Source organism: Mastacembelus armatus, chromosome 10, assembly GCF_900324485.2.
Source record: "Mastacembelus armatus chromosome 10, fMasArm1.2, whole genome shotgun sequence".
NCBI lineage: Eukaryota > Metazoa > Chordata > Actinopteri > Synbranchiformes > Mastacembelidae > Mastacembelus > Mastacembelus armatus.
Window position 1 is genome coordinate 9,797,548 of NC_046642.1, and position 16,192 is coordinate 9,813,739.

General features: G+C 42.9%; 1 protein-coding gene across 1 annotated transcript; it reads right to left on the bottom strand.

The window, feature by feature from the left end:
- Positions 1 to 13,914: 13,914 nt before the first annotated feature.
- sox3 (SRY-box transcription factor 3) lies at positions 13,915 to 15,637 on the bottom strand. Its single transcript, XM_026330327.1, has one exon. The coding sequence runs from the start codon at positions 15,445 to 15,447 to the stop codon at positions 14,545 to 14,547; it is 903 nt and encodes a 300-aa protein (XP_026186112.1). The 5' UTR covers positions 15,448 to 15,637; the 3' UTR covers positions 13,915 to 14,544.
- Between the last annotated feature and the right edge of the window lie 555 nt (positions 15,638 to 16,192).

Sequence of the window (16,192 nt, forward strand, 5' to 3'; positions counted from 1 at the left end):
GAGCTTTGAGTTAAAGTCTGGTTTTCCTCTACATTTTGAAGCTTCTACAGAGCCTTGGGGCGATGTGTGGAGGTGTGAATGCTAACATGTCTCAATCTCTATGCCGGGGGGAAAAACAATCCATGCTAATCTGCCACCACAGACAGGAGCCCAGTTAGGCCAATCAGGAGGGGAATCATCTAGAGTGGAGAGGGCTCAGAGAAGCCTAGATCAGGGTGCTGATTGCAGCAGGGTGATTTACAGCCCGAGAACAATGATGGCTGCCTGGGTCAGCACTGATGGAGAGGCTCTGACTGCATCGGCACAGACAGCGCAAACTCACCTGACATTCATGCACTGATGTACATACATGCATGAGCACACATGCTGGCGTGCACACACACAAACACACAGCTGCCAAAGCACTGACACTTTGTAGCAGTCAGAAAGGTAGAGGAATCAACCTTACCAGGTTTAGTCTGTGACCTAAATATGCCCCCAGGGCTCGCATTTGACCCTTTGCATTTCTGTAACACCACAAAAACCAAAACAACTCAGCAAGCTACTTCCTATGAACTCAGCTCAGATAAAACGGGAACCTACCTTCGCCCTGCAGCGGCATATGTAAATACGGCAGGAAAGACTAAGGTTTGCGTGAATGAAAGAAAGAGGAGGGGGGTTCAGATGTTAAGTGTGCATATGAGGGGAGTGGGGCAGAGGGGCAGGGAGGAGGGGAGGTCACCATCAAGAGTTTTCTTTAAAGCATCCCCTTTGATCTGCCTGGTCATCATTTCGAGAGAGAGGAAGGACCTCAAGGGACGAAAGGTTGTTTTAAAGAGACCTTGTAACAGCACGATCACTTAGGTAATGAATCAGACTACGACGAACATATTTAATGGTGTCAATGACTTTGCAACATAACCCAGGATCTTTGTGTAGTACCACCCAATTGAATGCCACAGTTTGTGCGAACTGTTCTTACTGCACGAACTCAAACTTACACAAAACCTATTGGATTAATGTTTATGCTACTACCTAAACCACTGAACTTAGTTGATTCGGACAAGGCAAAAAAGATGACAAATACCTAATGTCACAAATTGAATAAATAGTAAAATAGAAAAATGAAATAAATAAGTAAATCTCAGTACTGTTAGAAAAACCTTTAACATTAAAAAGTTTTGAATCCTTTCATTTCATTGGAAATAGAATTTGAAGGCAGTCTCAGAAGAAATTATATTACTCTGCATTCATAAACCTCACAGCCAATGGTATAGCAATAATGCAAACACACCAATATCCTGTAATTTCATTTCTAACTGTTTGATCATTGTTTGAAATGCAAAGGATGCTTCTCTATGAGGATCTGAATTAAGAGAAGGATTGAAAGGCCTATAAACAGACTTCACTGTCATTGACAGTGCCTGGATCCTGCAGCTCTAGGTTGTCACTTTAAAGTGGATCTGCTCCTACTTGCATCTGCAGGAGATATATTGGTATTAAGGAAGCGTTAATGCAGGGTTTGTTTTGTGTGTTTTAAAGTGGCCACGCTTTTGCCCCAGGTCCTGCGTGGGAGTAGAGAGCCTGGCTTTGACGTGCGATACTACACAGACGAGATTTCTGTCAGCTTCTAGAATAGGCAGGTGAGCACATGCACACGAGCCCCTCCATGCACACACTTACACACCAACATGGATACAGTCAAGTCAGGTCACAGGTCATGCAGTGATCAGGCAAATTCACTGAACTGTATTAGGGTGGAAACTGGATAGCAGCAGGTAAAAAGTTATATTTGAAATAATATTCACTTTTTTGGAAATGTTTACCCTGAGGTTTTATGGTGCCTACAATGAGAAAAGACAGCTGTTTTGTAAACGCTTGACAGCGATAAATGGACATAGACAGAGATTGGTAACCATGACTACCGTTGCAAATACATCCTGTTTTAGAGCTTGGGGGCATGACTCATAACACCAAAACCAACACCTAATAGTTTGAAGGTTCAGTTGTTGGAGGTTCTCTTCTTTCACACTGCTGGAAACAAACAGGAAACTTCCAGCAGCCTGTGTACAGTACATCCCAGAGCCTGGGCAGAAAGGCCTGGTGAGGGTGAGAAGTTACTGGGAGGGGAAGTGAGATGAGATTTTTAGGGTGCCTTGAGTTTTTGGGGCTGAGTGGGTCTATTTAGCCCCCAGCAGTTTCCCCCTCTCTCCTTCCCTCCCCTCATCCTCCTCCACCCTTCTCCTCCCCCTGGCTTTGTGTGCCCTGAGCCCACTCCTCCCCCTTTTGTCACCCGGGCATTCCGCTTTGGTTAGCACACACAATGGGCGCTCAGTGCTCACCCTCCTGACACTGCATTCTGCCTGTGCACCAGGGAGTGGGCATGGGAGGGGGAGGGAAAGGGGGTCCGGAGGGGAGGGTTAAAGGATGACAGCAACTCACCCCATGTGACTAAAATGCCATCAAGTATCACCTCCCCCTCCTCCCCTTTTTTCAAAGACCATCATCTAACTTCACCCATCCATACAGATGGCCAAGACTAGTGCCAGCGGGCCTGGTTGGCACGGTGAAAAACAAAACCTCGACTTCACTGGCCAAACAAACGAACAGGTGTCTCTTATGGCTGACTGGCGATGTGGAGCCTTGCCTTCATCCAGCTTGCTTCTCTGTGTGCCCAGCTACATGTGTGTTCTCTTCATCTCTATGCTGCTGGGCACACATCCTAAATGGAATTTTAAGACCTGGCTTCAGAGCATTTTTGTCTAAAAATTAATCCCCTACATCGACAACAGTAAGAGTAAAATTGGCATAATTACAAGCCTGGGCCTTACTGCTCTGACATGTTTATTAAAGATCTGGAACTCTTCCTGCTCTCCAGCAGTTTGCTCCACTGATATAATTGCCAGAGTTTGACATGTCACAGCGTATGGTATTTTGTAAATAGCTGCACGTGCACAAGTGACAGATTATTTTAAACGTAAGTTTATAGGTGATAAAATCACATACAAACTCAGAATCACACAGGAGTGTTAACAAAAGCAGCTTCCTTTCTAATCTGTACAGATACAACTAAACCTCATTCACAACAAATACTCCAGTGCACCATGATCATCACATGTCACTTGAAAGTGTCTGATGTGGAAAAAAAGTTGCGAATAAAGTTGCAGAGCAAGTAACTACTTACTGAAATGAAGCTGAATTTCTCCTTAAATACAGCAACCAGTGGAGTGCAAGTGGGTCTGTATATGTGTGTGTTGCAGCAGCTCAGAGGCTGGTGGGGGGTTAGTTTTAATTTCAAAGACCCTGCTTGTTCACCCATATTTCACACCATGGTGACATCTTAAAGCCTAGACAAGCCTGGTTGCTTCACCATCTCTTTCACTTTCTGAGGAAAAAAAGGGGAATTGGGATGTGAGGGAGGGGGTACTGAAATATATGCAAATGTCCCCCAGAGGGGATACGAATTTTATGGGTTTAGTTTAGTTCAGCCAACTTGAATAATCAAATGTGGGAACAAAAAAAAAAAAAAAGAGCCCCACCACCACAACTCCATACCTCGAGCTTCAGCCCCCACCTCAGGCCTCATCTCTGTTCTCTCCTGCCAGGTCCACACATAAGAGGAGCTCAGTACGTCCAAACTCTTATTAGGATCTCCTTACGGGGCAGGCGAAGGGAAGAGAAATGAGGGGTGGGGGTGGGGGTTTGAGGAAACATGAAGACGGGCTAGTGTACCTGATCAGGCAGAACTGCCGGCTCCTGATTACGACACCATTTTCTCAGCAGGCTTCCCAGCCTCATCCTGCTTCTGTGAATATGGAGCATAGGGCCAGCCAATCCCCACAGCGCTCCCTCTCATCTAATGGCAGAATTAAGACCGTTTAGAGTGATTTCCTCTGCCTTCATGGTCACACTCTGAAAGAGCTGAATCTTTTTCCCTTTGCGCCGATTTACAATGTGGGGGGTCTGGCATACAACGGGTGAGAGAAAAGTTCTACATGACTGAACATAACATTACAACAGGTGGGGAATTGAACAGAAACTCCACAGAACAAGGCTGAGAACAATTTTACTTCACCTATACATTCTCGTACCACTATTTTAGTTTGGTCGAACGTTTATAGCACACTTACCTTCATGTGGGTTTATGATTGTAAAACCAGCTTCACTGGAGAACCATAGTCAGAACTAGGGTCTGTATATATCCACGACAGTGTCTTAATTTCGGACATCTAAATAAAACATGCAAAGTAATGTTACAGATGCCAGTGATATGGTACTATTACAGGTCATGGTTTAAGGGATAAGGCTAGTGTTGATCTGTTTTTGTTTTTTTTTTTTTAAATTCTATGAAAACACCAAACACCATCCACAGGTTAGTCATTGTGGCATTTGTTTTGGTCATTTTAAATACAAAACAGAATATCACCACCATTTCTTAAATAATCAACTATATGTATGTATGTATGTATATATATATATATATATATATATATATACATATATATATATACAAAAGGCAATTAAAACCTATAAAAAAATCATATTAAAAAACATGTTCAAGTTTATTATTATAACTAGTTGTACTTTATAAAGACAGCTGTTCAATTTATATTTAGTTGGTTTGCAGTCACATTTTTCAGATAAACAGAAGGTGGTAGGTGATCCTCTATGGCTCAGAAATGATCTCTACTAATTAGACCTAATAGACCATTGGAATCTTTTGCCTTTTGGAGATACATATTGTTCAGAGATTTGTTAGCTTTATGTACATGACATGCTCAAGTGGAAGCAAAGCATGCCAAGAGTTGAAAGCTGATCATGTGTCACATCAAACTGATTCATGATGACACAAACCCAAACAGGGTGTAGATCTGGACACAAATCTGGTTAAACACACTCCTTCTCTGTCAAACTGCATTATATCAAGTTCATCACTGTGGAATATGGCATATCACCATATCAAGCAGCCACAGTTTGGACCTGTTGCTTTTGTATTTCCCGTGCTGTCTAATGATTTACCCACTTTTCCACCAACCTCCAGTAGATGAATCCTTCAGCTTTATTGCCCAGACTCAAGGGCTGCAGGTGCACAGGCCACAAAAGAGAAAGAAGAGGGGGAAGGAGGGGAGTTGAGGGGATGGAGGGGTGGAGGAGGGGATGGGAAAGAGAATGGTCAGTCGGGAGATAAGAGAGGAAGGAGCAGAGACCCCCTATCCTAGTTTAAGCTCTATAACCACCCATCCTACCCCTGAACTCTGTCTCTAGCCCAGTGCTGTCCCCACCCTGCAACACCTCTCTGTTTTGCTCTACTGCCTTGCCACATGGGAGAGGAGTGCAAACTGTGAGAGGTGCCGCCTGGTGCTACCAGGCCTTCCTGGGTGTGTGTGTGTGTGGCAGGGGACAGGGGGCAGGAATGGCAGAGTGGCCTTGTGGCGGAATTGGCCCCTTTCTTCTAAACAAGCAGAGGAGCAGTAATGACTATGGGCTACAGCTGTGCCTACTGAGGCTTGCCCTCCCTTGCCCTGCAGTGGCCCCAACCTCCTCTCACCATGTTGCCCTCTGCTACTGTTTGTGGAGTCTACAAATGCATTCACCTCCACTGAAATACAACTTGGCCTGTAGTTTTAAATTGTTAGTGATAGATGAGATGAAGACCATCTGAATATTTATAGTCGAACACCAAGACTTTGTACATTACTCCCTCTGAAAGTCTTATCCATATAAAAAATGTCATTTATTTACCTCACTGAGATCAGACTCTCCTTGTACATACTGAAAGTAGCAATGTATCTGCATCTTTCTAGTTTGTCTTAAAAATAAAACAATTATAAGTGAATAATTAATTATTAAATGTTTTTAATATCTTTTTAATATATCATTTTCTGTCAGAAATCAGAAGCTCTACCTGAAATAAGTTCCATTTTGTTTTATATCGAGGAAATGTCATTTATGTGGTTTTGTTGTTGGGGATACGTGAATTGGTTATCTAAACAAAACTAGTTGTATGTGACAGTTTAGTATTTGAAGATTTTATTTCCAAAGCTTGAGGTAGACATATGCTTGCTACCTATAATTATGATTGTAGACTTTTCTTACATTTCTTGTTTGTTTATTTATTTATTTATATATATATTTATTTAGTTCATTTTATGTAAACTGCAGAATTTCAACTACTACATAACACAAGTCCACTGTATGTTTACTGGTTTCTAGGAACTTAACCGTATTGGTCGACTAATTGCCGTCTTTTCTACTTATGTCTTCTAACACTGTGAGGGTGTGTATTCTGTTTGACAACACAAAAATAGATTTCCTTCATTCATTTACTATTTGTCACTTCTATAATTACAGATCCATTGGGTGTCTCTTTGCATTTTTATCCCCTATTGTTAAATCCGTACCTTTTCGAACAGCAACACAAATTTCATTCGTTGTCTACTTATAAATAAATCACTTAGATTGAGTTGGAATAGTCGATATCAGCAGAAATGGGTTCAAATCCAGAATTATGATGATGTGGGGAAAAAGTGGGGTGGTGAAATAAAACCAGCATCATCATCAAATAGATGGACGGGTTTGTTTGTGTTTTAAATGAGTCAGGTTAAAGGAAGGGAAGGCCTGAACAGGACACACAAGTGAGTCACAGATAAAGAGGATGGCAGCATAATGCCAGTAAAGAAACATTTAAACATTTAAGGAAAACAGCAACTTGACGTGCCAGCTCCACATGTTTACCATGCCTCCAGATTCTACATGTAGACAAATAGCCATATAAGTTACACACAATGTGCTAGCACTTACACACTAACTTGTGCTGTCACACATATATGAACACACAATCCTGCCTATGTTACTGGAGCTGCTGAGCTGGGAACACACCCTGAGGGACAGGAATAACAGGCCACTCCAGAGGATGAGGACATCTGAGACACAGTGGCACCATACAAGCATGATGACTCTTTAACGTGTCCTTATCTGCATCCCTAATCCGCAGCTGCTTCACCATCAGCTACTGTTTACACCAACCACAAGTCAAGAGTAAACACAAAAAATGGACTTTCTTAATTTTGAACAACTAAGTCCACTAAGAAGCCATTGAAGAAGGCCTCTGGTGTGGAGGGAGCCTCATATTGAATAAGGATTGAAATTTACATGACAACTTAGGAAAAATGCTTTTTTATTACTCATTCATCCCCTAAATCACTTGGCTCCCCCACTCCTTTCCTCTGCCTGAGCTATTAAATCACCATCTTGACCCTGCGACCTGGGGCCGCAACCATAAAGAGCCCCCTGTGGGTCAGAGGCCTGATTGTAACATTTGAATATGAAATGGACTTGGTTGGGACTGGAAACAGCCCCATGCACTGAGACACTGGCTGACCCCCAGGAGAGAGGCTTGCCTCAGCAGTCCTGGGCCTGGAAGCTCCCTCTTCTCTCAGCGAGGATTTACTTGGACTTGAGAAGGAGAGAAAGACAGAGAGAGAGAGAGAGAGAGAGAGAGAGAGGGAGAGAGAGAGAGAGAGAGAGACAGGGCTGATGTCGGGGGTGGAGGGGTGGTGAAGTGGGGTATGGGTTCAGCGAGAGTGAAGGAGAGGAGAAAGAGAGAGGGCAGACATTTGAATAAGACAAGAAGCGATTGGTGTTTGCATGACAAAGGAGCCCGCCATCTCCCCTGATTGGTGTCACAGTGCAGCACTAAAGCCATGCAGGCCCCCCGGGGTGGGGTGATGTGAGGAGCGCAGGCATGTTTATGCATCCAAGGTGTGATATTAGGGAGGAATAGTGGGGGCCTGTCGTCAAGTTTCGGGTGAAGAAGTCTGTGCGCATATTCGTAAAAGAAGAACTTGCATTATTCCAACTATAGAGTTACAATTTTAAGTGAAACTCAAGTCAAAAATGTTGTAAGACCATGCTTGAATCTTAAGAAATTTACAGCCAGCTACAGATGGTTTACAAGAAGAAGCACGAACTAATAAATACAGTTCATTAGAATATAGATCGTGACAGCTTATTTTCTATCACTTATTATTTTAACTCATTATACATTGCACCAAAGTTATTGCTGAGATGTGGAAATATTGTGATTTGTTATATCTGGGCAACAACTGTGAGATTTCAGGAATCCAGACAGGTTGTAAACAAACCTAAATAACTGTAATAAATTGTCTAACAACTGCAGTAACTATGGTACATAAGGGTTGATTCAGGGATTCTGATGGATTTTTACAACAGGCAGTTTAGGTGATAATTTTCCATAAGTACCTTTGTATTTGTGTTTTTTCCATGTTTCCTTGTCCTCCAATTTCACCAAATAACTTATAAAACAAATGGCCAAAACTATGAAATGAAGTTTGAAACAATAACATTATTCTTTAAATCTGTGTGATTTTGATAAAAGAAAAAAAAAAAAAAAATCAGCTTTGATATTACAAAACCGGATTTATAGAAGGCATGTTTACCACATCATGAAGTATGCAGAACTGATCTTTGTTTGTCTTTGTGTTCCACAGTTTCTCTCTGAAAATAAATACTGGTATGTCACCATGCTTGCTACCTATACTTGTGAATCATTCCAGGGGTGTGAAGTCCACACCCTCTGTGTCTCCAAAGCATATTGTCATCAGTTACTGCAGGCGGACCTCTGGCCATCTCCCTCCTGCACCCATAGCAAACACTCCATGTTTGATGCAAACTGACAGAGGATCATATGAGTAGGCAAATCCAGGAGCAACAAAGGGGATTTCACTGCTTATTAAATACGGACATTTTTTTTTCCAATCCCAATTATTAAACACCCCATGCGATTAAGTGTATGCATAAACATTGGCGCATTTTCTCCGAGATGTTGCAGATTGGCTGGGAATTGGTGCACTAGTGAGCAATGCAAACGTGTCTGACATGCAAGAAAAAGTATCCCAGGGGGTCAGAAAGAGGAGGGTTTAGGATGAAGTAGCATGAGTGAGAGTTACCGATGTCACATGCTCACATTCACTCATACACAGTGTACATAGCATACACACTCACACAAACACACACTAACCCCCTACAGTCCAAGTCTCCACAGGCTCATCTGGGCAGTGCTGCTGCCCCTCAGGGACACACCTCTAAGAGAGATGGTCTGACTAACTCTCCATGGCAACTAATCAATAAGTGACAGTCTGAGTCAGAACTAACCCAGAGCCGATCGTCCCACCTCCCCCCATGTTCCCAGCATTACACTACTATAAACCCCCCCCCACCCCCCACACACACACACAGACAGGGATAAAGTAAAACACAAAGTGCCTCCAGGAAACTAAATTGGTGCTCATACTTTGGGAACATTTGACAACATTCAGAAATGTTTTTTTGTGCAAGGAGTGTGTGTATGTGTGTGTATGTTTATTATTTTGCTCCTGACAATAGTAATATGATCAGAGGGCTTCTGATGGAGTAGTTACCACACCACCATTGTGTATCTGTCAATCTGTGTTCCCTCTTACTGTCCTCAACATACACTAATCAATATCTGCGCCCTACATGAGATGCATCATCTCCCGTTTGTCAACCCCTTAACTCCTAATCCCCCAACTCTGTATTGTCTTGTAGCAGTCCCATACTCACTTCACTGTCCCTAGGCATAACGTATACATCAGCCCATATGCACTTGGCCCCATTTTTTCTGGGTTTCCAAGACAGGTCAGAACTCTGGTTTGGCAATTTAAACCCAAAGCTACATGCTCCAGTGTTCATAGACAAAGTGATGTGTGCTGCAAAAAGCGACCATCTGCACAGACACACTAGAGAGTCTTGCTTTGTGTCCGAGCTACCCTTAATGCATATTGGAACCAGCCGTTTGTATGTAATTGCCCTTACAAGTTATTCAGGAACAAGCCTCCTAATCCAAGTGCATTCTTGGTCGTGTATGTGTGGTTTTACACATCTTCCTTTAACCACAAATACAAGCAAAAACAGGTTCAAGTTAACCTCAGTAGCGGTTAGTTGAACAAAACGTCAAAGGATCTTTGTCGTAAAAATTTTCTAAACATACAACCCAGGCAGAAAAAAAACAGAATCCTCCCATTTCAGCTGTTCGTGTGATTTGTATTTGTTTTGTTTGGGATAAAAGAGGCGGTAATCCCGTCTCATATTTGACAAGTCTCATATTCACACACACCTGCTGGGACAAAGTAAACACACCTTCAGAGTCAGACACCTTAATGGATGACCCTCACATTACAACCTAAATCAGGATAAACCCTAAAGCAGGCATGTTGACATGATATTAGTAAAGAGACATGCCCACTCCGGATATGACTGATGGAAAGTAGCCACATCACAGCTAACGCAGATATATAGTGTGTATAGTGCGTACATAGGTTAAAAATCACCATGGCCATGGTGAATTCCATTTTCTCTTCTCCCTAAATACAATTATTTGCAACAGACTGTTAATAGATTCCCTGAAATTAAAAAAAAAAAAAAGCCTTATGAACTGAAATTAAAAAAAGCCTTATGTTTTAGCTGTTCGATGCTCCAACACACAAGTAGCAGGGCTTTCTAACCTACTGATATCTCCTCTATCAGACTAAAGCCAAAGCCACTAATACTAGCAGAGAAAAACAATCTCAAAAGGTAAAAAACAATTATTTTTATATCTGAAAAGTAACTTGTATTTAACCTTTCCTATAGTAGCTCTGGAGCCCGAGTCTATCATGCCTTAATTCATACAAATTTACTTTCCACTGGCATAAAGAAAAGTTACTTGCTGCTGGGTGGATGTTGTTTTTTGAGTGGCGGCATGCTTGTCTTTGAAGCATTTCCCACTCAGCATTCCTTGTGGTTGTGTAAGGCATGGCAATATAACCACAGCTATCATTAATGATGCATTTGCATCACCAAACAAGTCTGTTGGTGCTCACCTACATTCACGTAAGGAGCTGAACTTTGGTGATGTACTTAAAAGAGGAGAGGTGTAAAAATGGTCAAATGTGATTTTCTAGTGTCTCTGGTGAGTGCTGTCAGTGAATGAGTGGCTGAGTGAATGGAGAGGAGATTGAGAGGACGGTGCAGTGGAGAGGGATGGCTCTCAGTGGGTCAGCCCAAAAGCCCTGACCCCAGGAGGATTTGATGCCATTTTCCCACGCAGGGAGTCGACCTGAGAGGAGCTCGTTAACAACATCTGCCCCAGTTCAGGGAGATTAACCCCCACCCCCAACCCCTACACCTCTACACACACACACTGAGCCTTGCTGTCAATCTCAGTATCTCACAAGAGTCCCTCTTGCTCTGGACAGGCCTGCCCAAGCTGGACGGGCTATGCTGGGCCCCTGCAGCCTCAGCTCTAAGAGCTTCCTATAGATCCAAGCCAAAGCAAATCAGTACAGTCTAGCACTGTCATAGGTGAAGTCCCTAAGCACACTCATCCATTCACAGCTAAGACCAAACTATGTTGTCTGCATGTCGTCTGATCAGTACACCAGAGGAGATTCCAGATTTTAGTTTGAGATTACATGAAGAGTTGCGAGTATGTCTAGGTGTGTTCATACTGCACAAGTTGCCCAGCCAGTCGAGCAGGCAGGTTAGTGATGTCACCAACGTCAATCTTGTAGTCAGATTTGTGTAATGAGTTTCCACTCATCACACTGACGTAAAAAGAGGCATTCAAAACACACTCCTATTACTTTTACCAACTCGTTCACATATACTCCCACTAAACATGCAACTTACGGGGCATGTTCTGACATAATGTGAGGAGAGTGAAAAACAGGATCGACAGAGACATGGCCTATGGCGCTGCCGCTATTAAGCTGGAGCCTTACATGCGCCACACACATACATAGGTGCACATAGAGACACACTGGCAGAATCCACTGGGAATCCGCTGAATCCATGTTCTACAGGGCTATAATTAGGTTAGTTTTTGGAGAGGGGGTTAAACAAACAGGGGCTGTGAGGTCATAGGCAGATGGAAGTGGGATATGCCTGCACTTGCTGAGTGGGCACAGCTCCACATGACAGGAGAGAGAGGCCCTCCGGGCGCTCAGCAGGGGGAGAGCGATGGGGGGATGGGGGGGGGGGGGGGGCAGTAGGGAGCCCAACTCGGATGGCCTCACTGCCAGAATATTCAAAAGCAATCAATAGCCGTGCACAGTCCGCACAGGCACGCACTTTCGCCAAACACAGATTTTCAGCTTAAATCATCAGTCATCATCAGCAGGCATAACATTTCTCTGCCAAATTCCCACTGAACAGAAACTGTATGAAATTTTGACCTCACTGGCAGGTTTGGTTGAATGCTAACCCCTCACCTTGGAGCTGCACAGGTGAACAGTGATATTAGTTTTCTCAAACCTTCACTCTGTCCAGCCTACAGTAAATACACCTGACCCAGAGGAGCAGGAAGAGAAAAGCTGCTTAATTACAAAAAAATGAGTTGGAGAGTGTGATTAGGTGACGGGTGGCTGCTGGCACGCTAGTGTGACTTAAGACCCTGTCAGTGAATGCAGGGAGGTCTGGATAATCTTTCCCTCCACAAAGGTGCGTGGGGCTAATCCAGACCGCTGCCCTGAGCTGTGGATCAAGTCCTACAGAGAGTGTGGGAAGGCCAGCAGGACCGCCACTGCTCCGACCCTCTTGGTGGCCAGAGCCTTTCTTATCCCAAGGTACACTGCACCAGCAGGCCAGTTCATTCGTCCATACACCTTTGCATTAGCATTGGCCACAGTGAGCGCATTGAGAAGCCAGTTAAGTTTAGAATTTCAATACAATATCACCGTAATTTGCTGAAAAATAAAATCCATCCTATAAATTATTAGTTTGCATCATCTGTAATTTTTAACAGAACATCGCCACAGGGCCCAGCAATTAGACAATGATCCCAATGTACATGAACAGTACAAAGTTTCCCAGATAATATACCCACGGCTAAATGAGAAAATTCTCGTCAATAGACAAAATACTTATTAGAATTTAATTATTCAAAATGATGTATTACATTATTCTGTATTTCAAACCATAAGTCACAAATATACTTTGTCATATGAGCAATGTTATACAAAGTAAAATAAGAACTTTTCAAAACACTTTCAAACTGTATATTTTGTGTTTTATGGGGCATGTTTATAAATTGAATATCATTCCTGAAAAACAGTGGTGTGATGATTTAACTCTTTGTGCTAGTCTTATCCATGTGGATTTTTCAATGGATTTTAAAAAGTAGAAACTAAGAAAGTCAATTCTCGTGGGAAAAAAGAAAAGAAAGTGACAGTTCGTAGAACAGTCTGCCTTCAACAAGTAAAATAAATGAGTGAGTGAACTGGGTCAATGCGACAAAAGTGAAGTACTACAACTTGATGGGGCAAAGACAACAAACCATTTAAAGTCGCTGAAAAGAGAAAAGTGGAAACTGTTTTAGTTGTCTATTCCAAAACCAATGTTTACCAAAAAAGATTTGCCCCAGGAATTAGGTAAAAATGAAGTTTCTTTTTATTATAAAGTGGATGTTTAAAATGTCCAATAAAGAAAATTACAACTTTAAGGTTTGTAGAAGACCAACTTATTCAAAATATCAGCCTAATGCAAAAAAAATCTGATGTTTTCTCAAAGTGAAAATGTCTCCGAATTTACTAACAAAATAATTGTAGGTGTACAACCTACATGTCAAAATTTTAAATTCCAATTCTTTGGCCTTCACAAATCTATCATTGAGAAAACACACCGTCATTCAGTGTGTGTGAAACTCTTTACACAAACAACTAAAATAATCCTTTTTATTACAATTTCATGTTTCCTGGGGAGACAAACACTCCAGGGATTTTAAAAACAATCACAAGTGGCATTTCCAAACAAAAGGGAGTCACAGATCAGTTTGTTTTGTACAAATTTATTCAGCATTTAAGAATAGAGGATGGTCTTAAAATATGTAGAAACGCCAGTTTAAATAAACCTCTTCGCTCAGGAGAATGAGTAAACATGACACTGCCAAAAAAACCATCACAGAACAGAACATTTTACAAAAACAATTTGTCCACATGAGAACACATCGGGTTCACAAGCTAAAAAGAAAAAAAAAACAAAATGTTACTATAAATTAAAGTTTGCGACCCGCACAGTCTTAACATTTCGCCTAGACCATGATGGGGAGAAAACAAAAAGACTACAAAATTTGGACACAGTCGAGACAACTGACATTCTACAAATTAAGTGTAAACATTTATGAAGCAACTTTCCATCCAACTTTTCTGAAATACACCAGCCTCTGCATGAGGCCACATGCCTTTTCATAGAGTGAAAATATGGCATTATTTAAAATATAGAAGTCCAATTCTTCTAGGTAAGTTGATTGCTTATACTCGTGATAAAAAGCCTCTTTGCAACGCAATTTAACTCTGATGGGCTCAACCTTCAGCTTCGATCCATTTCAGACGCTTCTAAAATGGACAACTCGAGACAATCTGACAGAACTGTTTTTGAGTCCAACTGTTGAACGCTGTTTGTTCAGCAACCAAAAAGTTCAAGTATCCGAAGTACTTTTTTTTTTTTGTTTTTTTTTTTAAAGTTTGAAGTCTTTTTCCTCCGTTGCTCTCAGATGTGGGTGAGAGGTAGCGTCCCATTGACGCCAGTCCCTGCGGTCTGATAGTGCGGATGGACGCTGTGTAACCGGCTGCTCTGCAGGGAGGAATGCTCCGCGCTGTCCCCGCCGGGAGGCAGGTACATGCTTATCATATCCCTCAGGTCCCCCAAACACGCCCGCTGAGAGTGGGACGTGATGGCCGGCGGCGGTGAGCTCGGCTCGGTCTTGCACACGGACGCCATGGAGCTCAGTCCCATGGCGTTGGTGTTCTGCTGCGTGTAGGCTGGAGACATGCTGTACGTGGAAGCCGCGTTCATGTAGGTCTGCGCCGAGGACATCATCGGGTACTGGAGCCCTGCCATCTCGTACCGGTGCATCTGCTGAATCTGAGGGCTGTTCATGCTGTGATGCTGAGGGTAGGCCAGCTGGTCCTGCATGAGGGAGTACGCACTGTTTGTCCACCCGTTCATGTGCGCGTAACCGTCCATCCGCTGCCCCACCGACACCGAGTTGTTGACGGCATTGGCTCCTGGCGCCAACAGTCCCCCGGGCAAAGAATACTTGTCTTTCTTGAGCAAGGTCTTGGTCTTCCTGCGGGGACGGTATTTATAATCCGGATGCTCCTTCATGTGCATAGCGCGTAGACGCTTGGCCTCGTCGATGAATGGCCTCTTTTCAGCGTCGGTGAGAAGTTTCCAGTCAGCACCAAGCCGCTTGCTGATTTCAGAGTTGTGCATTTTGGGATTTTCTTGTGCCATCTTCCTCCGCTGTCCCCGAGACCAGACCATGAAGGCGTTCATCGGCCGTTTCACCCGCTCCTGGTCGCTGGCACTGTTGTTCTTTGCGCCCGGCGCCGAGCCCGAGTTGGACTGCGGGAGCGGGGTCTTGATCTCGGTTTCCATCATGTTATACATTCAGGCGACTTTTAGTGTTCACTCACAGGCACATAAAAAGTTCACAGAAAGACCAAAAGTCAAAGAGGTAGCCTAAAGGTACTGACCAGTGTCATAAAGAAGAAGATGGAAAAAAAAAAGTTCTGCCCAAAGAGGCAAATGTGTCTGCAGGTGCTTCTGGTTTCTCTCCGCTCAAGGCTGCTCTTTCCCCCACGGCTCAGAAACAGAAGTCTGTAAACTTGTTCGCCAAGCTCATCTGTTAATAGGCCGGACCATGTGATGTGGATTGACAGCATGACAATCAGGGAGCAGCCAGCCAATCAGCGCGCAGCTCCCATACCCACCATGTAACCAACCGGAGCACGCAGCGCTGCGTTTTGTTTGGTGGAGGAGGGAGATGTAAAGTTTTAAAACAAGCAGCGCAGATCAACAACCATAACGCTAATTATTGGACTCACAGCCTTTACAGTGTGATTCATGACAATGAGCTGCAGACAGAAAAGCCCCCTGTACCTTCATGTTACTGAAGCGATTTTACCTCAAAAATCAGTTTTGAAAAAAAAACAAAACAAAAACAAAATAAAAATAAATCTTAAAACATGTCATTTTGTGAAAACACCTCTAGATTAAAAAAAACAATCAAACATGCAACAAAAATATATAAATAAATAAACCTAAAATAAAAACATAAATAAGCAGTGCAGAACCATGTGGACTGTATTTTCGAGATAAAACTAGAAGTGCAGGTAAATGCTGCAGGGAAACT

Excerpts from the sequence above, each read along its gene's own strand:
- sox3 (XM_026330327.1), bottom strand. The coding sequence starts at position 15,447 with ATGTATAACATGATGGAAACCGAGATCAAGACCCCGCTCCCGCAGTCC.